This window comes from Alternaria conjuncta (genome assembly GCF_024043145.1).
Source record: "Alternaria conjuncta strain BMP 0040 chromosome Unknown scaffold_5, whole genome shotgun sequence".
NCBI lineage: Eukaryota > Fungi > Ascomycota > Dothideomycetes > Pleosporales > Pleosporaceae > Alternaria > Alternaria conjuncta.
In genome coordinates this window covers 1,566,584-1,590,865 of record NW_026250094.1, presented here as the reverse complement: position 1 = coordinate 1,590,865, position 24,282 = coordinate 1,566,584, and the positions used below count along the sequence as shown (strand labels likewise).

Sequence of the window (24,282 nt, the reverse complement as noted above, 5' to 3'; positions counted from 1 at the left end):
GCATTTTGGTGATCAGTCTTTTACTGAAATGAGGTTTTTGGAGGGTACGTTTCCGTGTTTACCCATCAAAATGATGCAGTGCGGCGTGATGGTATATTCGCAGAAATATGAGGTGTATTGAACCTGGCCATAGTTGGTCTTAACTTACAGCATTACACTAAGATGTACTCTTCCCCCTCATGCTTTTCCCAAAATGACATATCGTAGTAACCGGTGTTTGACATGATCAGTTTACACATTTCCTCAAGTTTATCTTCTACATGACAAGTTCCCACCACAGTGAAACGGTTATTTCCACTAGGTCTTAATACGATAAGATGTCGGAATCCTTTGAGAGTACATATCATGTCGCCTTCAGATGGTTCTTGAACGTGGCCTAAGTGCCCACCTTTCGTCAAGAAGAGCTGCCTGTTATCAAGAGAATATGTAAGATAACGTAATGCACACATATTCTTGCTCTCTTTCACCTCCTGTGTCTCGTCATGAGTGTCTCTATATGCGTCGTATTCTTTCAAGAGTTCCACAGTGCTGTAGTCGTTCGAAGTGCCATGGTAGTCCTTGAAATCAATATCAGGGCGGTAGCATCGAGTCAAGAGCACGTCCAAAAGACGCTCACGGGGGCAAATTGTGTATCTCTGTACAAGATCCCTCCGTTCATCGAGCGCAAGGTATTCTTCGAGATTTTCCTCAAACCAAGTAGTGGCCCGAAACCGATGTTCGGGCGCAAAACATGTGCTTATGGTATCAAGACACAGGCCTCTCACGTGTAACTGATCAGAATCTTGTGGTTGATGGGAGAATAGTGAGGAACAGTATACTGAAGACTCATCCCGCACAAGAAGTGGTGCTGAGATCGGTGCTTTCCATTCGGGAACCCAAGATGGCAAACGTTTGGATTGAGACAATTCACTCTCTCGTTTGCAATAGGATAAGATATCCAAGGAATGCGTGCTCCGAATGATGGTTAGCGCAGCGTTGATGAGGGTCTTCTCATAAGACAAATTGTAATCGGCCTGAATGAGGCAGTGTGGGTTATGCCAGACTGGTCTCTGTAAACCGAGGAATGCGTACACAGAGTCTTTCATGTCTGTTGTCTGCAGAATTGGGCTGAGTCTCGAAAGCTTCCAGGTGAAAGGCATATCTGAATCGGGAAGACGATTAGATACAGCATGCCAGCTGTGATGCATTACGGACAGGATGCGGTAGCTATGCGTCGACAGCATTTCAAGGTTGGGTATTGGTTGAGTTGAATCCTTGATCGGGTCAAAAGACTTGATCTGACAATAGTGTGTACCGGTAAGTATCCGAGAGGTAGCAGATATTCTGGATATCCACACAAGTGCTAAAAACGGCACGACAAGATGTCCAAACAGGAAAGTCGCGTGCTTTGACAGCACAATCTCCTGAAAAACCCATGCGCGGGAAAACCACTCGCTTTCGAAAAGTCGAAGAACTGTCAAGAAGTCTTTGAGGCACAACTTGGAAAGTTCACTTTCAACCTTTTCTTTGATAAGGGAAGAACTCTCTCGCAGTTCAAGCGAGGATTGCGCTACCTCAATGAGAGCGAGTACTTCCTGGCTTGGTTCTAGTCCCATACCCAGCCAAGCTATGACTCTTTCACCCTTCTTGTAGATATCACCCATCATTTTGACCTGATGGTTGCGCTCGTGCGTGCTAGACTGATTGATGTTGATCTGATCGATCCATAGATAGCCAGTCATGCATTCCGCCGAGAGGTAACGCAAGGCTTTGGCGAGGTTGTCGTTGACGCGTATCGTCCGGCCAGCCCGCAAACGTATGATGTTTTGGCGCGTATCCGGACCCCAGACATACGAAACGGTTTCGAAGGGTGGTGCATTTGGCAATGTTGTATGTTCGATGCCGTACTGCCACTTATTCGGCCCAATCTTCTCGACTTTGAAGATGCGTATCTCGTCTTTTTGCTTGAGGGCTCGATAAGCGTAGGCGCGTAGATCTCGTTGGGCGCGTGCAAGGCTGGCTCTGGTTACTGGCCTGTGACCTGCACTCGGTGTGATTTTGCGACGTTTGGCAGGGGGCTCAGAAACCTCCATTTGCACAGCTATTCGCACCAAGATATAAAGGCAGTATTCTCAGGTGGACTCGAGATAAAGGAAAGTGCTTAAGTAGGCGCGCAGTGCGGCTGAGATATTAAGAGGTGGACGGCACAGCCCCGCTGCACACTCGCCCACCGATCAGGCAGCTGCGCACCACCAGGGCATCTTCCGCTCAGTCCGTCTCGTTAATTCTGCTACCACGCAGTTTTGGTGTGCGAGTGAGTGCGCGCCATTAAAACAACATTGCGCAAAAACTGATTCGACTGTCCTGCGCATAGTGGCGCGTATTATCTATTGTGTCAGGCACGCGCAAGGTGTCCACAATCTGTCCTACAGCAACCACAACGTTCCAGATCCATCGCTCACACCGTATGGCGAGCGCCAATGTCACGAACTTGCAGCAACGTTTGCGTACCACGCCGAAGTTGATCTCGTGGTCACCTCACCGCTACGACGAACAATGCACACCGCGTTATTAGGATTCGAGCCAGAAGTGGCCCGGGGCGTCCAGGTCCTCGCCTTACCCTCGTTGCAAGAAGCGAGCAATCTGCCTTGCGACACTGGCAGCGATGTCAAAGTTCTTCAGAAAGAGTTTGAGAACACCGTAGCGGATCTCGGCCTCGTAGAAGAGGGCTGGCAAGTGAAAGTACGCAGATGGACCATCAAATCTTGACCCAGCATTCCAAAAAGTATCAGTACTGGGTAGGCTTACCAAGTATGGCAGACTGACGCATCACTCACGAGTGCTTCACTTCTCGTTAGAGCCGAAAGCGCTCGGCAGTGGCTTCGAGACAGACCGGAGAACAACATTGTTGTGGTCTCGCATGGCTGCTTCCTACACTTCCTGACCGATGACTGGAAGGGCTCGTTGAGCGCACAAGGTTTGCAGTCTCTGGATCGCTGCATCATTTTGACGATTGCTGATCATCTATCACTAGCCACCGGATGGTCGAACGCGGAGTTTCGTTCATATGAGCTTTCGAGTGATGGTGGCAGCACCCTACTAAGGGAGACAGCAGAATCAAAGGAGAGGAGAGGAGTTGCAGCATGCGACCATGAGAGCGAAGAGGAGACGCTGCTGGAGAGAAAGAAGACGATTGACACTTGGTTAACGTGGGGCATTGTCACTGGTTGAATCATGGGGTATGGTAAGATTGTATGGTATATCGAAAGAACAGCACGCGTATCCGCTTCCAACACCAAAAACCTCTTCACCCCTCCATCTGCCCTTTGACATCTTCCCACCACTTCCCAACCGCTCCTGCCCTCTCACCATCTCTCGCCTTGATCTCGCAGGGGAACGGCAACGGTCCCCCGATGACATGTGGTGTCCATTGGTCCGGCCCAATATCTATTCCTTCTTTCTTCCCAAGCTCGAAATTCTTGACCAAATTCCCACAAAAGACCAATAACTCCGCTTCCGCAAGGTCTTGGCCGGGACACACTCTCTTGCCCCTCCCAAAGATATGATGGCCCTTCAAGCGTGGGTGTTCGGTCAGTGGAGACTTAAAATTGGGGGACGAAGGGTCGAGCCAGCGGGAGGGGTCGTAGACGGAGGGAGGGGAAGAGGAGTAGGTGGTGGGGTTTTGAGACATGGCGATGTCGAGGACGTGGACGACGGCGCCGCGGGGGAAGTGGTAGCCGGAGTGGGTGTAGTTCTTCGAGAGTAGGCGAGGGACGCCTGATGACTGGTCAGCTTCATGCTGTATGGATTTTGGGACAGATCGGAATCTAGGATAAAGAGGAAAGAAGGAACTTACCGAGTGGAACAGTACTCTTCCATCTCACACATTCCTTGATAGCTGCCCTCAAAATTGGCAACTGCGGACTATGCTTAAAGTCCACCATCTCATCCTTTCCAACTACCTTATCAATCTGCTGACGCACTTTGTCTTGCCATTCCGGATGCAAAATCATAGCCATGACGAATAGCGTCGCCGGTCCGCCAATAGTATAGATCGCGACAGTGCAGAGCATGCCAACTGCAGCCTTGGCCTCCTCCTCGTCAGCGAAGAGAAGGTCGGTATCGGAGCCAATAGCTTTGGTAGCCAAGCTTGCGGTGGTGTAAATTGCCTTATCTTTGGATGCTTTTGCCAGATCGAATGCGTCCTTCCACAGCGCTGCTTCCTTTTCTCGACGTTCTCGCACTCCGCGCTGACCCGGCGCCATCCACTCAGGGAAGTATCTTAGGAACGGCATGAGATTAGGTATGGGCCCAGAAGGGCCAAGTTGGGAGATGAAGGCGCCGGCGTTGATCATGTGCTCTATTGAACGATCGGCGGTGCCATACGCGAGGCGAGAGCTGATTCTAGCGCAGAAGAGATGGGTGAGAGTGAAGAAGTCTTCTGGCTTTCGGGAGAGCTCGTGCATGAAGCGCTTCATCTCAAGCTGGATGTGACCGTAGTATTGGTTCTTAGCTGCGCGGGTCATCATTGCGTTTGCGAATCGTTTTTGACGGTGGAAGTGATCTGTAAGTCGGACGTCAGTGACAAACTCATATCAGAGTCTTGGTAATGGCAGACATACCTGTGTACCCGAGCAGAGGCAAGTACAAAAAGTCCTGTGTCACCCCTGGGAAAGACCCAATATCTGCCCTCGCCGAACTCAGCTCAGCATTCTTGACCATCAAGTCTTGCGCAACATCTTCTCTTGCGACCCAGATGTGCGTTTCGCCCCCAAGTGTACATGCGAACAGCCCGCCATACTGCTTGCTGAACTTGTGCATTGAGGTCCAAGCCTGCATGCGGTCGACATCGTGAACGCGACCTAAGTAAGGGAGTGTTGAGCGCGGGCCCGGGAGAGCTTTGAGACCGGAGCCAAACGGCGGAAGTTCGCATGTGAAATAGTGAAAGCAATGGTATGTAACAAAGAGAAACAGAAGTATGAGGAGGGTGCGAAGTACGGACTGGAAGACTTGATATCCAGAAGTAGGGAACAGAGAGGCTGTATGATCTATCGTAGCGTTAACGGACTGGAGGATGGTCGCTGCGTCTGGCAGCTGCATGTTCGGTGCAGAGTTGCCCATGTCGACCGTGGCTATATCTCGAACTTGGGGTTGGAAATCGCACCTTCCATCGCTGGCCGATGCAAATGTCCATATATACACTCAAAGCGACATAGTAAAGCCACTTCCACAGGTGTGGTCAGCAACCATCAGCCTAGTCTTTTTTTGGAATACGGTCACCGATCATGTGGCTGCTCACACATTTTCCCTCGCAACTCATCCATATTAGATATACTCAATTAGTTTGAGGGCCGATTCAGCTACGTAAAGAGTAGTGAATAGTGAGGACATTCGTAGACTGCGAGAATAAAAGCAGCAAAGTAGGGAGGTCAGCTCAAATGACGTTCCACGCTCTCGGCTTGAGCATGCGCATAACATCCTCATCGGTAAGGGACGCATATCGGTTCCCGTAAAAGCTTGATACATGCGTGCTGCGACCGTGCATACTGTATAAGCACCGAAGATATATCTTCCTTCAATGTCGAACTTCCTGATTCACCGTATTACCAGGGCCCATGACGAATTAGGAAACATTTTCGCATATGCTGTCATCATCTTCTACGCTGCTACCGGTTTCGGGATCGGTCCAGTCGCCAGAGTCGCCATCAGTGGTGCCTTCCTCTTCCTGGAAGTCAGCCTACAGGCCGTGTGCGATATGATTGGATGTGCTAGCGTTGCGTGGACCGAGTCTAGAGTCAAACTGATATCGTAGACGATTGTGCTTGGATGGGATTACGCGCCGGAGCTGCGAGGTCGTTAGCGATGTCTGAAGTGATACTGCCATACCAGCCATTCGCAGCGCGTCCGTGAGAGTTTGTCCACACATGCCGCTTATCTTATATCAGTCTTGGCATGAGTTAGATAGCATGGCAGGTATCAGAAAGCTGTCGCGATCAGAGCATAGTATGGCGCTTCCATTTTCAACGTATCTTGGAGTGGGATGGAGGAAGGAGTGTGGATTTGACGCGTTTGGGGGTTTGTGCTTGGCCTGAACCTCGGCACATGCAACGACCCTGAGCTAGGCCCGATTGGTCATCCCCTAAATCACGACAATTACGCGTTATTGCAACGCGTCCTCAACACCAACATTGTGAACTTTCTAGCATCCGAGAATTGTATATCACATGGAGAACCGTACACAAATATGTGGCGTTCTTCGTCATGCTCCACTTACCCCACATCGGTTAGCGCTACTGTAAATCTCAAATCGTCCTGGTCGCGACTGGACTATTCAAGCTTGAGATAGGCCAGGTATATAGCCACCAGCATGCTTACGCTTCTTCTCTCAATTTTCATTGGCCTCATCGGGTTCTATCTCGGCTTCGTCTTGCTACTCACGATCCCGACTCTACAGGACCACGTCATCTTCCTGCACCGAGTAACCCGAACCTGGAATCAGGATATCAACGTACCCGAGCAATGGGGCTTTCTGCGCAACCAAGTCACACCCTTCCATCTCAAGACGCCAGATGGTGAGACTCTACATGCTTGGCACGTTCTGCCACTGGAGACATACCGCCAACATCAACCCCAACTCCGTGAGGAGCCAGTCGGACTCTGCGAGAAAGTCGAAGACCGAATCTCCTTCCACTTGCTGAAAGATCCCACTGCGCAAGTAGTCATCTATCTGCATGGTGCAGCAGGCACACTGGGATCTGGGTGGCGGCCCCAAAGTTACAGGGCGATGAGCGCGACATCGACCAACGTCCATGTCCTGGCTATCGACTATCGTGGCTTCGGTACCAGTACTGGGTGGCCTTCGGAATCGGGTCTTCTTACTGATGCGCTTACCTTGCTCAAGTTCGTAACGGATACTGCGGGTATACCACCAGAGAGGATTGTGGTCTTTGCCCAATCCATGGGTACTGCCGTAGCGTTATCGCTCACTCATCACTTGGCTTCACAGCCTACTCCTGTTGTTCTAGCGGGAGTCGTCTTAGTCGCCCCATTCGCCGATGTTGAGTCGCTTACAAGGACGTACAAGGTTGCTCGCACCCTCCCGCTGCTCTCCCCTCTCGCAATATTTCCACCGCTTATGAACCTGCTGAACCGATTTATCATCACCAAATTTCCATCCAAGGAGAAACTTGCAGCACTTATTCACCGGCTGGACAGTATCAAGGTCAACGGCAAGCAGCGAAACTATGACATCACGTTAATACACGCCGAAGATGACTACGATATCCCATGGAGTCACTCAGATGTCCTCTTCTGGCACGCTGTTAACGCAATGTTTGATACATCCTATCCCATTACCTTCGAAGAGCTAGAGAAGGTCAAGTCGAAGGAGAAGACGCCTCTAGGTGCTGGTGGATGGGAAGTGGAATGGAAAGGGAAGCGTGGGATCATCAGAGAACAGATTATCAAGCATGGTTCTCATGATCGAATGATGAGTTATCCCATTGTCAGCCTGGCTATCTCGAGGGCACTTCATATGTAGGAGAAGAACCGATGACCATCTGTAATGCATACCCTATCTGCAGCGACTGGATCTCGCCGTGTCGGACCAGAAGAGAAACACCAATCAGACGAACGCCTCACCGTTCCAACTCAGTTTGATCGTCTTTGCTTGGTCTTTGTTCTCCATTCCTCGGAACACATCAAGGATCATAAGCGAGACACCTTCCTTGCGTGATGTACCGATCTTCAGCTTTCGCCCAACTGTGTGAAGTACCTCTTCCTCATTCGCCCGAAAAGAGCCTGTCCGGTCCTGTGCACTGATATAGACAATCTCTAGCTCGGGCAAGAACATGTCGATGTCGGTGTCTACCACGGAGCTCCACATACTTAACATAAGGTCCCATGAGGGATCTGCGCTGAAGTAATCCACGACGTTGACGGATATAGACGTGAGTAGCGCTCGCTGTGTACTAGTGAGACCGTTCACGAAAGCTCGACCAGATTGCATGTCGTCGAAGTGGAAGACGTTCTTTGTGTACTGGGTGAGAGCTGTTTCTCGGTGTAGCTGACGACATGCAAGACCGATGGTAAAAATACCCGAAACAAATGTCCAGGTACTCTTTTGGGCCACTCCAGGGGTCATGAGATCGACCAATGCTTTCTCCGGTCGCTGGAGCGAACCTGATACGAAGATGATGTTTCCGCCAACAACCAACTCGTAGATACGATTGCGCAGCTCCCCAGGAAGTCGAAGTAGAGGTGACTCGGTCTGGTTGCGAAAGGTGCTACATCTTATTAGTATGATACGGGATTCGATTTTGGTGACTTACATCGCCTCCAACGGGACCGTCATCGCGATTGCTTCAGGTGACGTCATATCACACTTTTGTTATTAGATTGGGTTAGGAAGGTAGATGAGAGATCTTGTTGCGTACGCCGCGTTTGATTTCATTGACGCTAGCCCAGGACCGTGACTCTTAGGGTTAAGACGCGATGGGTGAGAGAGACAGCCCGACAAACGCTGGACTGGCGCTCAGCGCAGCTTCAACGTTATGTGGTGATACAAACACCGAGTTTGAACAGCCCTACGAGTTGGAATATTCAACGAGCAAATATGGTTCGAAGCCCACGTGGTTGCGGATTATTATTGTGATACACGGCGCTGTTTGGTTACACATATTCCTTTACTCAATGCTCAGATGTAGGCGTGCACTTGGTGGTAGGGGTCTTTCGCGCTAGCCTCGATACGTCATTTACTTGGCGGAAGGGGATCGCGTCCAGTCGCGCTCAAACCTCCATCTCCGCCTCCGCCAAACATGTCCACGCTGACCTCCACACACAACTCAGCTGGCACCTTCCGTCTCTCTATACGTCACTCGTGCCCATTCGTAGAACGGAACCGGCGGCTGAACCTCCTTGCGCGTCAAGTATTTCCACCAATTCGCCCAGACATGCTGTCGTATGTACCCCACTCGATACGCGACATGCCATCCCGTTGGTAAATCGAACGTATACTGCAGCTCTTCGAGAGTCCGCATTCTCGTCTCCGGAACAAACAAATACACCAGCACAAACGCCACCATATTCAAACCTGCGAAGATAGAGAATGCAGCTGTCGGCCGAATGCTGTCCTGCAGGAATGGGAAGACTAGTACCAATACGCCAGCACCCAGAAGGTTGACCGCGACGGAAACAGCCATGCCAGCCTCCCTCGATACGAGAGGAAATACCTCTGCTGCGATCGAGAACGGAGACGTACCGGCTGTCGGGGCATAAAAGGCAACGAAGATGACCGCGAAGATGCTGACCAATGGTATCTGGACGGACGTGTCGGTGATTCTGAAGAGGAAGGCAAAGACTAGGATTGACCATGCCATGTTTGGCAGGCCGAGCAAAAGCATGACGGAACGTCCCAATCGATCCGAAGACCAATAAGCAGGAAGCCCGAACATGTAATTCGCTGCTCCAAAGGCCAGACCTATTATCGCGGATGTACGATCACTGTTTGTTGCGGATGTACGATCACTGTCTATCTCGGCTGTTCGATCACTGTCTCTCTCGGCGCTGGGCCAAACTATCGTGCCTAGGAAAGCGATGGTATTAACGCCTGTCAGGGTCTGGGTGATCATGGACACGGAAGCGCACAATAAGGCTCGTCGACACCGCTTATTGGACCATAACTCCCTCAGACGCTTATAGTAACCGTTGACACCGATGTTGTAGGAGTACGGATTATTCTTCTTCGTTCGCTTGACTCCAAAGTCGAAGCCTAGGCTTGAAATATCACTCCACGTCCTGTTCAAGGTCGCAAGCTCGATGTTTCTCGTCTCACCCTGCTCGGGTTGCGGCCTGCTTTGGTGTTGGTCGTTGCTCGGTATCGTTGTTGTGCCTGCATTCCTTGCCCCGACGTAGGGATCTTGGGTGGATCGACCTGGCGATACCGCGCTCTGTGGAGAAGGTCTTTCGAACCGTATACGATTTGATGGTGGTGGATATGGCTCTCCAGACAAGCTCGGCGCGCTGATATCTACGCGATCGGCCAGGGTGCCAAGCTCGTTTGTCTCTCCTTTCAAAAGTCGACTTTCGAAATCCAGCTGAGCATGCGCATACATGAAATCGCGACTTGCTAGCAACCGGGTGGTTTGGACCTGTTCGAAGGCTTCGAGGGCTTTGGGGTACTTTCCATGTTTCATCAAATATCGCGGCGATTCCGGCATTAAGTATATCATCACCAACAACGGCACCGTGGGAATGAGTACTGTGTTCGTAAGAATGCGCCACGCGGATCTCGAATTTTCCACGTAAATAACGACCAACAAATTAGCCAGAAACCCGAGAAAAATACCTATTGGATTAACGGCTGTACCTTATAATAGGGAGGAGACGTACCGGCTGCATCAGCAAGCTGCCAATTCGCCAAAACAGCGCCACGTATATGCTCCGGTGATATCTCAGCCGCATATATTGGAACTACAAGGTGTTAGATCCATCGATGCAAGCATGAGCGAGAGTTTGCCCTGACCTATCGACGCTTTTGCACCCAGAGCTATTCCGTTGATAGCTCGGCAAGCTGCGAGTGAGCCTACATTGTGCGTAAGTGATGCGCCGATTGTCGAGGCTATTGTGATGCCACAAGACAGCATCACACTACCTCGCCTCCCTAAGAAGTTCTCCTGTAGCGGATCTGCAAGGAGGGTACCGAAGAGGCCTGCGGAAAGCAGCGGAATAGCGTTCAGCATTCCAAACTTCCAAAGATCGGATGAAGAACACGTATCTCCCCTGCGATAGCAGAGGCCAAACTCATCTGGCATGCCATAAGCAGTACCATTGTTGGCGCTTTGCGTCCATCCCTGGATCATACCGGCAAGACTTGCGGTCATGATTGTCGCGCGGAGAAATTTGGACTGCTTCCAAAAGCCTGTACTCTCATCCTTTTCCTTCTCCAACAACTCCTTTTCCGAATCTGTGAGCTCATCCGCGTATTTTCTCATAGCCTCATACTTGTCTCGAGCGAGACGAGCACCAAATCGAAGCAACTCATAGCGGTCTTTGAGACCGGCTAATGAAGCAAATTCCCAAACATATTCTTCTAGCTCAGTACGTTGGGTCTTGAGGTCGGGAATCGTGTCATCGAACGTCAGAAACGGATTGTCTATACTATGCCAAGTCAGTTACATTCTGTTAACATCGACTCATGCGCATACTTTTGTCTTGCGCCTGTTGAGCGCTGTTGATCCGTCGCAAGGGTTTGGTGTCCTACTGTGCCTTCAAAAGCTGTTGCTTGCTGAAGGGGTTCAGTCATAGTGGCCAGCGCTTTGAGCAAGAGTATGTCGCTTAGGGGCCGTAATCAATGTGCGACAACGCGCCCCAGCATCACAATATATGTTTGCCTGCCGCATCGGGCTGAGTCCTATAAGGCTGACAGGCCTTCCCAAGGGCGAGCCTGATCACGCATACTGCATATTTTGTCGGGGTCCTCCACCGCCAAATTACCTCCAGATCATCTTAGACGAGTGGCTGAGCATTAGGTCTGCGTTCTGATAATCACCCCCCTCTCAGTGGATTGGCCGCCTTGCCCTTGCTTTTGGCATGCATCGCTGCCCTTTTTCAGGCAACGTGGTCTTGGGGAATCTCAGCCAATAACCGCGTGCATCGCCAAATGCCGTCAGGTGCTACCAAACCGCATCCGGCATTAGGGTCAGCCATTGCATCACCCTGCGACTTTGGATTTATTGGTGACACCTTGGTTCTCTCTCAGCCCTCTGCCTCGCAGAATGCTTTGAAATTACCCAGCTAGGACACGCCATTGCCGGTACGTCTGCTCTGCCTCCCGAGTCTCTGTCTGAGATGCTGGACCAGATGATGCGAAACCGCGAACGTTCGAAATGAGCTTCCGAATGACGAATTCCCCGACATATGAGCTGTCCCGTTAGCCCGCTTGGCTAGTTGATACGTAGCGTGGTAAGGGAGGCTGTGGATCTACTAAGACGGCACATAAGCGGTTGCCTACTTGATCTGTAATAGTGTGGTTGTCGAGCTTCCCCCGCCCTCCGCTTTCTCCAGACATGTGGAGTTGCCCCGGCCCGTTGACGCATCGGACGAATGCCAACCCTTGCATAGCGCATTTGACTGTTCATACTTGACTCTTACGTCAACTCATTTCACACGTGTGCTTCTCACATTACCTGTCTTCGTCCTTGGCCACGAACAGGCTGCACGCGTCCTGCTAAGCCCCTTCTTGATCTTTGAGCCGCCTGGCGAGAGGCCTTCTTCAAATGAAACCGATGCCGCGTCCGTAACCATCGTTGCGCTCCCGCCTGCACTTATCAGACGACATCCTTGTGCAACACCATAACCTGGCTCCAGACTACCTTTAAGGACCCACTTTAAGTGGGCCTGGCCACCGTACACGGAACCCAAGTAATCATGGCCGAGACTATTTCGAGCATAATTACCATCGCATCGCTTGGGCTCGCCGTCGTCCGAGCGTGCAAAGACTACATCGAAGCGGTGCGGGAAATCGACATTTTGGTCAGCCGGCTCCTCGAAAAGATAACAGAGGTGCATGGGGTTGTACGCGTACTCAACTCGAAGTATCATCAAGCTGAGCCCGATGATTCCAGCGAGCCGTCGATTTTGGTACGCGAGAAGATCACGCTATGTCGCAATCGTCTCAGGGAGATCAAATCGAAGATAGCGGACTTGGGAGCTCAAAGTAAAAGCGCGGAGACCTTTCGTGACAAGGCCTCTGTGAAACGAAGAATGGACGCAATGGCCAAGGATATTGAGTTCGCGGTGGACGACATTCGACGATACCTGGGAGATATTGTCATTGTGACTGGAGCCTGCTCATATCTGTTCGTACAGATCTTCCTCAGACTCATACATTTCTAACGCGATGCTAGTGAAGTCAGCTCCTATATTCGCCGCGTTTCCGAGACCGCAGTACCAGTAAGTATAGTTCTCAACGTTCAGCACAAGAAATGGCACTGAAGCTTATACAGCAACCTATAATGTATGACAGCAAAGAGGATCAACCAGCTCAGTATGACCTCGTCTCGCTTGATCGGTGGTTCTCGAATACAGACACTGTATTAGATCCAGTACACTTCCGTAGAGCGTCTGATCCGACTTCGGCCCCGCGATTCTCCGTCTCGTCTTCCTCTTCGAGCGCTCCTTTAACACAATCAGACGACGACGAAAGCATTCTTCCCAGACCAATGTACGGCATCTCGAGACCTAGCGAAGAGTGGAGAGTCTTTCACTCGAAAGTGGCGCAATGCCAGGACGACCCTGCCCTCGTTGCAGAGATCCGTTTACTGCTGGAACAGCATCCAGAGCCTGCGACTCTTGCGAACATCCGTGGGGACCACCAACGCGCTCCCCTCCACCTCGCAGCACAGCGTGGCTTTGTCAAAATAGCTCGTGTTCTCATCACGCACGGCGCCGACGTTAACGCCAAAGACACCGAACCTGCTTCCGTGTTAGATCACGCTGTCGCAAAGAATCGAACAGACTTCATTGCACTCATACTCGAGGAGGGTGCGGACGAGTTAGGGATACTAAAAGAGAACAAAAAGCAGTTAGAATCGAAAAAAGCTGTTCTTGCGCTCAAAAACACGCGACAGCAAAGTCCAACAACGGGGACGACACGCAGATCCAGTTGGAGGCTTGGAAGAATACGCTCAAGCTGAGCCATTCGTCTCGCGGAATTGTCATCCGGACCCCAATCTTGCGGTGGCAACTGTGTGGCGAAGCTGCAGCCCTAGCGGCGAACACAACTGGGCTGCAGACTATAGCCTACTGCATGGAGCGGAGGTGGGGTTGCTCACCGGTCACTAGCCCACCACCAGACGGTCTTACACAGCGTTTACGACCCTGCGCCCCCACCGCGCCGTGCCTTCGGAACATCTTCTCGTTCTCGGACATGCTCGCGTTACTAGCCGATCGGGCCGTGCCACCTGCCACGGAACACCACAGCTGCGGCCTTGTCGGGTCATCCTCGTTGCATGTTTAGGCTGTCTGCACGAAGTATGTCGTACGCACGCTATGCTGGTCAATACGACCTACCCCTGCTGGGATTTTCGGGCTTGGGTGCTGAAACCTAGGTCCTGCGTTAGAGTCATCTCTTCCAATCAGGTGGGGGGGTACACGCAAAGATTACAAGATCACGTTATTGCTCCCAAGCATTCTTTCTCTAGCCAGCGAGCATACATCCAGTCTACACGACTTCATAGGATGCTCGACTTCTTGCAAAGACTCGTAGCTGGACACGTCTCTTTTCCGTCAACGTCCATACCTCATGATCTATGAAAGAAACACACCTCTTGTCGCTTCTCGGCAGCTGGACGACGTTTTGCACGGGGTTGGGGCTCAGAAACTACAAAACCCAGAAAATATCCCAGGCCTTTGGCTCAGGGCCGCATCGCAAACTCGATCTCACGATGTGCGGCCTCTCTCATCCAAGGTGGCCACATCGTGAGTTCATGTCAAATCCTAAGGCAACCGGCTCACGTGGTCAGCGACAGAGTGAATACTCTATTTATCTGCCATCGCCTGTTGACGCACATGAACACTCTAGCAAGAACCAGATTTATCCACTTTACCAACAATCACTGCCAATCCACCTTCGCCCATTCACACCTACCCAAGCCTCAACCCCTACACCAGACGACTACACTCCAGAGCCATGAAGTCCAACTTCACTATAGCCTGCGGGGCTGATAGCTACACTGTCGATCTAGAGATCATTACTCCCTACTCTGAATACTTTCGGCGCGCAATAGAATTTGGGAAGGAGGCTTCCGAAGGCACCATAACGCTTCATGACGACGAACCTGCTATGGTCAGTCTCATGATTGAGTTTCTTCATGAAGGCGACTACGACGCCACTTCCTGGAAGATTGATGCGCGCACACAGGATCTGACATGGATCAGAAGTTATGGCAACAGCCCGTATGCCAGTTGCGAGGGGAACGATCAACACGACCCCCACAATAATGATGGCAGTTCTCGCTTGCCCCACGGAGAAGCATCACCAGCCGTCGGCGCTATATCCTCATCTACCTCGCAGAAGCGGAAACTTCAAACACCTCCAAACCTACAATCAAATCAGATTGTCCAGAAACGACAGCGGATACTTCAAGGCATGCCAAAGGGCTCAGGCCGAGCGCTCTATCACACCCCAACACCCCGCCACATGTTGCTGCACCTTCAGCTCTGGGAAGTCGCAGACAAGTACTTAGTACCCGACCTACAGGCGCTATGTACGAAGAGGTTCCAGGAAGCAGCGGAATACTACCATCCCAATCCCGAGATGATTGACGCCATCTTGTGGGTTTACGAGGACCTTCCGGAGCATGCGACGGATCTGCGGGAGGCGGTGTTTATGGTCGTCGACGAGCATCCAGAGCTGCTCGATGATGATGCGGTTAGGGAGTCTCCATCTTGTCAAGGTCTACGTCGTTATATGTCTTCACGGGAACTTGGAAGGTCGCAGCGGATCATAACTCATCAACGCGGGGTTTGGCCTTATGTTTCTTAGGATGGTGGAGTCATTGTTATTATACCATGTACCATTCTCAGGATGTTGTAAGCTCTTATAAGATATGTTTTCTACACGCCCATAATGATAATCTTTTGCACATTACGCACGAGATTAGACGTAATTGAAGCTGCCCATATTGTATCTGAGCACGATCTTATTCCTTCGCACTCCAGTCGACCAGCGCATCTGCACCCAATTTGTCTTTGATGATCCGCTCGCTCAGATCCCAGAGCGCAGCACCAAGGTTCTCATCGCTGGCTTGAGACGTCTCTTTGCCTGGTTGGCCCTGCAGTCACGTATCAGTCATCGAGCCCAACAGTGTTGTTTCTAAAGTCAAGGGCAACTTACGGGGTCGTTGAAGTAGTACCCATTCATGTTCTTCTCTTCGATCTCATCTGCCGTGCAGCACCACAGCGCACTGTACGACCCCTGCTCCACGTCTCGTCCAGCGAAGAGCATGGCATTTGACAACAGCTTGCCGGTAATACCAGGATACGCGTCCTTCCACTGCTGCTGCATAGCCGTATTAACTGCACCAGGATGTACGGAGAGAGCGTAGACATTGTCACCATTGGGCTTGATGACGCGGTCCCGCAGGCCGTACTTCGCGAACAGGATCATAGCCAGCTTTGTGCGTCCATACAGTCGTGTGGGGTCCATCGAGCTATCGTTGATCTCGTCCATGCTCGCAAAGTGCACGTCCGACGGCGCAGTACGATGCATCTCACTCGACTCAAAGACGACCCTCGGCGCAGGCTTCGTGCCCATCTTACCCGTCTTGCGTAGTACGGGCCAGAGCTGATTGCATACGTAAAAGTGGCCTAGGAAGTTCACTCCGAAGTGGCGGTCAATACCGTCCGCGTCCTCCCCGTAAAAGTTCGTGTTGATACCGGCGGAAAGAACGAGGAAATCGAGACGGTCGAGCGAGTTGCGTAGTTCGGAGAAGACTTCTTTGACTTCCTTGAGGCTGCCCATGTCGCAGTGTTTCCATTCGACCTGCGCGTCGGCCTTCTCTTTCTTGATGCTTGAGATGGCGTCGGCACCCTGCTCTTCTTTACGGTTCACCATGATGACTTTTACGCCTGCGAGGGCGAGTGCGCGGCTGACTTCATATCTATAAGCGGGTTAGCGAAGATCTGGAAGGATAGAGAAAGAGGCTGGTCGTACCCGATTCCAAGAGCACCGCCGGTGACTACTGCGACGCGACCTTCGAGGTTTTCTGGGTGAACCTCTTTAGGGCCAATGACTTTGTGGAGGACGGACTGCATGTTGGATAACTAGTAAATTTGATCAGGTTAATGTAAAGTAGGGTAGTAGAGAAATAAAGATGTTCTCGCTCGATGCAGATAAAATCACATTGTTTTTAGTATACACGCTTGTCTATTACCATAAGTGACGTCTTGAGGAATTGAGAGGTTGCCCAGCATATGCAGCTGTCACATTCACATGTCATGACGTCACAGTGGGATCACCATAATTGGTGAGCAACACAGCTTCAGCAATGTCTGGTGATGCGAATGATGCTTCAATTGTCTATGCTACATTCATGCCATATCAGAAAGGAATTGAGAAGCTGCAATAGGTCTCTAGAGCTGATTTCACTCTGTAGCTCACATTGGTACCTGGGTATAGACTAGGAACTTTGGACATCTTGATGTCATTGTGTACTTCTGGTTAACTCGTCTATCTGTCTACTCGTCGGAAATTACAGACAGAAGATGTGTCAGCACGCTGGTCACTCACCGCGTCAGTTTCAGCACGGACTTTCGTTTGTTGACAAGTTCGCTCCTGCCACTTTATCTCACCTACGTTAGTTCTCCCACCCTCCACTGTGTTCTCAGCCCAAGACGCGCGGTTACATCGACAAGATGGCATCAATTAGTGCCGAAGTATCTGGTGCGGTATCAGAGATGTAAGTGACAGAGTCTGGCTACAGCAGAAAGACCATCTTGATCGCTAACACACTCAGTACTACCCGCAACTCGACCGAATCCCCGCTTCTTCGTCTTCCGGGCGAGCTTCGCAACAAAATACTCGGCTATGTTGTTGGAGGACACATAGTCAGTCTGTACGATACCCCGGGATCAAGGCCAGCTGGAGCATTACCGCTTCGTCTCAATGCCTGCAGCCAGACCAACTTCCACGACAGTTATGGTATGAAGCGCGTCTCACAGAGCCTAACTGTCACACTCGTCTGTCGTCAGCTTTACTTTGAAAGCGCGCCCCTCCTGTTTGAGATCAACTCCTTCAATTTCAGATCGGTTCAAGCTTTTGAGCTCTTCACCGAGATACTCACTTTTCGTCAGCGTAGCGCCATCAAAACCATCTCCATCAGCTACAATTACGTGTCCACGACGCGTCTCTTCTCCACTTCCGGAGAGCTTCCTCAAATACACCCGCGGTTGTTATTACCTGGTCTCAGCAAAGTATATCTGGCGCCAGATGCGATAGAACACCTCCGGGACGGCGCTACTACTCGCGAAAAGCTCGTTGAGGCTATGCGTTTACTGAATCTTGGTGGCCATGAAGGGGAGGGTGTGTGGATTGGTTGCTTTGATGTTTTCGACAAGACTGCCGTGCTGAAAGACGCCCCTGGCTTTCTGATCACGTCTGACACTGGCTGAGAAGCAGATACTGTCCCTTGGCCCGGATCTACATGCATGGTCGTAGTTCTTTGTGGCTTAGACGCTGCCTCATCGTGAGAGCTCAGTCTCTATATCATAGCTAATCAAAGAGACTCACATCAATCACCTTCTCCACATTCAATACACCAATGCAGAACACTAAATGTAAAATATTCATTTCCCAGCTCAACCGCCTTAAGGGTAGAGACAATAGGTGTTGACAACCACCACCACTGTGCTAACCGTATAACCATACCCCAACGACCAATTTTAGTAGTACACAAAGACACACCCTGCTAACCAGGAACCGAAAAAACAAGGTTCCAAAAAGGGAAACAAAACGCTGCAAGTACAATGGAAGCAATATAGTACAAGGTCTCCTTGCCTTAGAACGCCTATGCTGATATATGTGTGTGTGTGTGCTTCTCTTCAAATGCTCCTAGCTGGATGTCCAATATCCAGATTCCTTGCTCTTCTTGCATGATGTGATGACCTAATCCAAATCATCCGTATATCAACCCCGCGTATCTACGCTTCAATGATACTAAGCAAAGAGTCAAAAACATCCTCGTCGTCTTCATCTTCATCCTCTTCACCATGCTGACGCTGCGCATAAACCTCTCCCTCGTCTTCCGACGGCGCATCGCTATCTTCTCCGTTATCACTCCCGAAACCACTGTCGTCGCCCGAGAAGCTAGCTCCCTCTTGCGCACCAGTTTCAGCACCAAGTACTGAGCTTGAAGCGCTGTCATTGTCGTGGTCATTGTCGTCATCGGTAACGCCACGCCAGCTTTTTTCCCCGTCATCGTTATCGTGAGCGTCGTCGTCGTCGTCGTCTGGTTCGGTATCACCGCCGTTGTTGTAAGCGTTGAAGCCAGGGCCAGCCGGGAAGGGTCCTGAGTGCGGTGTCGCGTAGGCGAAAGGCGTTGATTTACCTGCTATGGCGACGGACCGCTGGCTTGGTCTGCTCATGACGTCTGAGTTCGAGCGTGGTAGTGCGGGCTGTGACGAGTAGAAAGGCGACGGTGGTTCTCGGGACTGCCGAGGGGTCGCATTCCATATCGCTACGTGTGCTTCTTCGGGTCGTGGGGAAGATGAGTTCGTTACGCGACGGCGCTTCAGCCTCGCGGATGGTAGGCTGGGTGCACGTGAGATTGGCTGTGGGGCAGAGGATTGCTCAACGATAGATGGGTTGAAGCGGCGTTTCGACTGACGAGGTGTGACGGTATCGACAACCGAAGCAGATACCGTACGGTTACGATAGTATAGTGGACGTTGCGGATGGTTCTCACTTAGTGGAGAGATGGGCTGGGGTTGCTTGTTCTTAAGTATCGAGTTGGGAGTGATTGACCGTCGCCAATTTCGACCAGCAGGGCGCATGGAGAGCTGGACGGACTGATTGCTCCCGAAGGACGAATGCACACTAGCAGGCGGAGCATCGTATGTCTCGACGAACTGCCAACATGCTTCTTTCGCATCCGCTTCAGGGACATGCGCTTGGCACTGTTCGTCGTTGCCCTCCATCTGCGAGTCTTGGTCGGGTTGATAGCGAGGTAATTGGCGCAGCTCAGGCCATGACTGTTCCATGACAACGAACTCATTGCGATCAACTTGTTGGGTATAGGCTTCGCGGACGGTGACGTAAAGCCTTTTCTTTCCACCGGAAACTCTCATCATGACACCGGCTGAGAGAAACTGAGCATTCCAGAGCGCACTGCTGGACATCTCGGCGGGCGTAAGAAAACGTAGTCGCGACTCCTTGAGTACTTTTCGAAGTGGTATGTAGGGCGCTCGAAGACCTGGGTAGGCAGAGATCATAGGGTTTTCGTCGCTGTCGTCGTACTGCAGGTAATCGAAGACATCAGAAAATGCATGTGACAAGGCTTCTTGAATATCTTTGGCGCTGGAACCCTTGAACGTAACATCTCGGACAAAACCCCTGCTTTGGAGTCGCTTGTAGACTAGGTTGTTGCTTCCACAAGCTTTGGGAAACAACCAGTCATCCGTAGATCCCGAAGCCCAGTTACTAATGTCCTGGCTACTCCACCCGTTGTCGGCCTGGCTAGGTATAGATCCTCTGACCGAGTTGCGAGCACCAGGGTAGGGGCTCGAATCGGAGTCTCGTCCGAGGAATGGCAGGCTTTTCATGGTCTTCAAGGTATGAGCTTGGGTCCACTCTTCAGAGTTCTGGGTTGTTGTCTTCGCTATGTCATGCATGGGTTCATCAGGCGAGAACCAGATGCCTTTCAAGTCCGGACCCCATGGCAGTAGGACAACCTCAACTTCCCAAGGCTGGAGCGATGTGGGTGGCGCCGCGGACTCCAGCACATCCAATCTCTCTTTAATGTTATCAAGCTCCATTTCTGTATCTTTGCGATCCATGGCCGCGAGGATAAGGGCGGAGGAAGTGGTGGAATCAACAGATTGATTGGAGCCAAACGACGTGGTGGCGTTGTCGATGCGCCTTCGGCTAAAGGAGCTGGTGCTACTTTGCTCGTCCATAGCTTCATGCATGCGTTCATGCTCATGCATGCGATGCTCCACGTCAATTAGCCTACCCTCGTACATCTCCAAGGTGTTGTTAAGATCTTCCGGCTGAACGTAGTTGAAAGATCCATTCTCCAGCAAGTCTAGGCGGCTACCAAGTTCCTGCATGGTTTTGGCTACATTGGGTATCGAGTTCAGCAGATTATGGAGAGGGGCAAGGTAGGAGACAAGCTTCTGGAGACCTTGTGGTGGAGCCGATTGGAGGAGGGTTTGCAGCTGTTCCTGTGGTCCTGCTGTAGCGTTCTTGGGCAAGAGCTGGGTGGGAACTGTGCCATATGTCTGTCGCTCAGGTGAGCTGGTCGATTGCTGTTGGATTTCCGAGGTAATGCGCTTCATTGCGTCGATCATGTCCTTCCCGTCCTGTACAGCCCGATCAGCAGCGCTCAGATCTGGAGTGTTCCCAACGCTTGGAGTAGCCACCTCGGTAGCGCTTTGTACGTATTCCTCGGGGTTGTAGGTGTTGGGTATGGTATCGCCAGGCTCGTCGGGCTGGAAGTTGCGATTGAACTCAAGTACCTGCTCGAGGATGCCGCGCGATGGGCTGGTGATGTTCGCCCTGCCTGGGGAGACGACGGGCTCGTGGGGTAGCTTTCGCGGGGTATGGGCGATGTTGATGTCGTCGGGTATAGTGGATGTAGGCGACTGTTGACGGTTAAGCTGAGCCATGCTCTCCAAGTTCATCATCGAAAGACCAAGACCTGCCACCGTCTGGCGCGACTGATTCACGCCATACCTAGCTTCGCTGTTAGCTACTGGGCGGCGTTCATGAGATAGCAAGCACACGGAGGGAAGTCCAGGGAGGCCGCTCGTGCTGATTTGTGATGGAGTGTCCTGACTTTGTAGCAAGCGACCAAACGAGTTGGTCTCAGAGGGCTGTCGCTGGGGGCGCTGGCTAGGACTGGAGTGTTGATGCATGCGCGCATTGTATATGGCTTGACCCCCTTCAGACAGAAGGTTGTCCCCCAGCTGTCGCATCGCAGCACCCGTGTCGCATTGCGCGCTTGCCTGCAATTGGCGCGGCTCTTCACCTGTCGCATACAGTGGTGGCAGCGGGAGATTCATCGACAGCGCCTGCCTCTCTGGCGCACGCGTCGCCCTCAGATGGAAGCAGGCATGGTGCCCGCAAACACACCACGTGGAGCGCTCGCTGCTAGGCCGATGGTCGGCGCTCTCATCGTGCAGCTCGGCGCTGAGCTTGTCCCAAAACTGGTCACATCCACACTGTCCTATGTGCGCGTCGCGATAGTTGCATGGCCCGTCTGGCAGCGATCGTCTCGAGGGAGTTGGTTGCGACGGCGCATGGTGACTTTGTCGCGTGACATGAGTATTTGGGTCGCCGAACCCCGCCATTGGTGTTGATGGCAGCGCATCCCGCATAGGACGCGAATAGTCTAGGAGAGAGACATGTCGCGGTTCCTGTTGAAGCTTTCATCCCGTTAGCACGTTTCCAAGGGAAATTCTGGTGGGGCCGAGGGCGTACCGAAGAATGTGCGAGCAGATTGCGAAAACCAGGCGACGTCGAGGGGAGGAGCGACGGGTCTTTATAGACGGACAGGGCGCAGCTGGGAGGACGCGACGGACGCGACAGAACTGGTGGGCACACGAGGGGAAAGAGGCCGTGGATACTTTTGGGCCGTGACTGTTTAGCACGCATGCACGCCGCCCGCAGCGGTTTAGTCACGGCTGCCTCAGACACTTCCCCGGAGTCTGGGTACGCGCGGGACAGGCCTATCGATACAACGACGCCCACGTGATTGGCTGAGGGCACGCATTCCTCCGCCTCCCCTGCTTAGCTGACACCCGGCCGAACACCCTGGCCGTTTGCTACCCAGCCGTCGAATCCAGCAACGCTATAAACGCCATGTGCGGCCGGCGAAGGGTAAAAAGTAAACCCTCCATCATAGCCCTGATACTTCTGAGAAAAAGCGATTCTTCTGCGCTCTCGCCAGCTCTACATGCTCAACTCCCATTTGTCAAGGCAACAACAACACTATACATGGCGCCTCTCTAGTCGACTAATCATGCCGCTCATTGGCCAGTACTCACGGAGGACTGTTGCGCATGCTGCATTGCATCTGCACGTCCAACAGGCCCGACCATGGAGACTTGCGCATGGCGACAAGTTTCGACCCAGACATCAGCCTCGCCATGGACCCATCCGTACAAGGCAGAACCGTATGTGACTAGTTGTCGTCAGCGCTGCGTCTACACTGCATCTAACAGGGTCTCGATCGGGAAGGCGGGCGCTAGTCGAGGATATGAGTTTCAAGATTGGGAGATACAACTATCTGCCGAGCGCTCGTCCCATCTTGTGATGAGTAGGGTGCAACCACCTCTTGCCTATCTCACATGCCAAACGTCGAGGCCGCGAAGCGCTTACGCACACACCCACTATTCTCATTGTTGAGTGAGTGTCATCATGGTGTCTTCCAATATTGCCATGCACATGTACACCTTGATCGTGTAACAGTACCATCGATTATCTTTTGGGTATAGTACTTGCATCGCATGTTTCGTCTCATGCATCCCCGTTAAGTAGTAGACGTTAAGGTCCTTCGAATCAGGTAGACCACCAGCCATATTTGGCATCTAGTCATCCGCGTTTTCCATCCAAATCCTCCATCCACAGTCATTCTCAAAACTCCATCTGGCCATCTAGTCGTGCTTATCCGCCTTTCCTCGTCAAATATCCACGTCCAAGTCTACCATCCAAATCATCTCTCTATAGCCCATCTCCCCTACTCATCTCTTCCCCTCGGCACAATACACCCAGCTGTAACCAGCGAATCCGCCCTCACCTTGAAGCAATGCACCGTATACGGCGGAATCCTCATCGCAACTCCAAGATGCATCTTCATCTCCGTCGGCTGCAGCTCACTTTCAAAGTCAGTAAACACCTCTCACACACCTTCCTCACAGTCAACACATACCTCATATCCACTTGCCCCGGCTCAACATCCAACATCCTCTTCTCCACTCCCGTCAACGGCCTACCGTTAACCTCCACAACCGCCTCCCCCTCCTCCAGCAAATAATAACACTCATCCGTCGTAAACCTCACCGCAGACTGGAACTGCGCTTGCAGCAGCATACGGTGTGCCAGCCAGAACCTGTTGTTGGTCATGTAATATTGCATAGCCGGCGCGTTGTTCCGCGAATTGTTGATTTCGACAATAGCTTCTGGGATGCGGGGAGCGCGGAGGTGGGGACAGCAGATGGGAGCGAGGTCTTTGGAGGCGAATTGGGACTTGACTTGAGCCTTCGTCCATTTGGTGATTTGGGGTAAGCCGTAGGTTTCGACGTCGACGAGTTTATCCATGTCTGTCCAGGAAACCCAGAGGAGGGAGATGGGTGATGTTGATAGGGTGGCCATTTGGTGGGTGGGGTGGTGGATGTAGATGGGTAGGAGGGCTGTTGTAGATGGAGGGGGGGATGACTGAGTAGAAGGGAGTTGGGTGGTAGGTTAGCAGGTGGATGGGTAAAGGTAGGTGAGGTGAGAGAAGTGCTGTTGGTCGCGGAAGATAGGGTTTAGCCCGCAGATCTTAGGTGAAGGTGAGTCTGCTGTGGAGCGACGTTAAGTTGGGA

The 24,282-nt window shown here is 51.8% G+C and overlaps 8 protein-coding genes across 8 annotated transcripts; 3 read left to right on the top strand and 5 right to left on the bottom strand.

Moving 5' to 3' along the window:
• Nucleotides 1-2,535: 2,535 nt before the first annotated feature.
• Nucleotides 2,536-3,210, top strand: J4E85_004174 (uncharacterized protein; the record flags this gene model as incomplete). Its single annotated transcript, XM_051468435.1, has 2 exons — nt 2,536-2,721; nt 2,782-3,210. 2 exons carry the CDS (start codon nt 2,536-2,538, stop codon nt 3,208-3,210), a joined length of 615 nt encoding a protein of 204 aa, XP_051328027.1.
• A 76-nt stretch (nt 3,211-3,286) lies between these two features.
• J4E85_004173 (uncharacterized protein) lies at nt 3,287-5,100 on the bottom strand (the record flags this gene model as incomplete). The annotated part of the gene is made up of 3 exons (XM_051468434.1): nt 3,287-3,756; nt 3,836-4,543; nt 4,602-5,100. The coding sequence occupies 3 exons, from the start codon at nt 5,098-5,100 to the stop codon at nt 3,287-3,289; spliced, it is 1,677 nt and encodes a 558-aa protein (XP_051328026.1).
• A 1,246-nt stretch (nt 5,101-6,346) lies between these two features.
• Nucleotides 6,347-7,519, top strand: J4E85_004172 (uncharacterized protein; the record flags this gene model as incomplete). Its single annotated transcript, XM_051468433.1, has 1 exon — nt 6,347-7,519. One exon carries the CDS (start codon nt 6,347-6,349, stop codon nt 7,517-7,519), a length of 1,173 nt encoding a protein of 390 aa, XP_051328025.1.
• Nucleotides 7,520-7,603: 84 nt separating this feature from the next.
• On the bottom strand, nt 7,604-8,332 carry J4E85_004171 (uncharacterized protein; the record flags this gene model as incomplete). The annotated part of the gene is made up of 2 exons (XM_051468432.1): nt 7,604-8,264; nt 8,310-8,332. The coding sequence occupies 2 exons, from the start codon at nt 8,330-8,332 to the stop codon at nt 7,604-7,606; spliced, it is 684 nt and encodes a 227-aa protein (XP_051328024.1).
• Nucleotides 8,333-12,405: 4,073 nt separating this feature from the next.
• J4E85_004170 (uncharacterized protein) lies at nt 12,406-13,673 on the top strand (the record flags this gene model as incomplete). The annotated part of the gene is made up of 3 exons (XM_051468431.1): nt 12,406-12,836; nt 12,885-12,930; nt 12,984-13,673. 3 exons carry the CDS (start codon nt 12,406-12,408, stop codon nt 13,671-13,673), a joined length of 1,167 nt encoding a protein of 388 aa, XP_051328023.1.
• Nucleotides 13,674-15,680: 2,007 nt separating this feature from the next.
• J4E85_004169 (uncharacterized protein) lies at nt 15,681-16,794 on the bottom strand (the record flags this gene model as incomplete). The annotated part of the gene is made up of 3 exons (XM_051468430.1): nt 15,681-15,812; nt 15,875-16,640; nt 16,694-16,794. The coding sequence occupies 3 exons, from the start codon at nt 16,792-16,794 to the stop codon at nt 15,681-15,683; spliced, it is 999 nt and encodes a 332-aa protein (XP_051328022.1).
• A 1,884-nt stretch (nt 16,795-18,678) lies between these two features.
• J4E85_004168 (uncharacterized protein) lies at nt 18,679-21,363 on the bottom strand (the record flags this gene model as incomplete). Its single annotated transcript, XM_051468429.1, has 2 exons — nt 18,679-20,654; nt 20,709-21,363. The coding sequence occupies 2 exons, from the start codon at nt 21,361-21,363 to the stop codon at nt 18,679-18,681; spliced, it is 2,631 nt and encodes an 876-aa protein (XP_051328021.1).
• A 2,188-nt stretch (nt 21,364-23,551) lies between these two features.
• J4E85_004167 (uncharacterized protein) lies at nt 23,552-24,070 on the bottom strand (the record flags this gene model as incomplete). Its single annotated transcript, XM_051468428.1, has 2 exons — nt 23,552-23,564; nt 23,628-24,070. The coding sequence occupies 2 exons, from the start codon at nt 24,068-24,070 to the stop codon at nt 23,552-23,554; spliced, it is 456 nt and encodes a 151-aa protein (XP_051328020.1).
• Between the last annotated feature and the right edge of the window lie 212 nt (nt 24,071-24,282).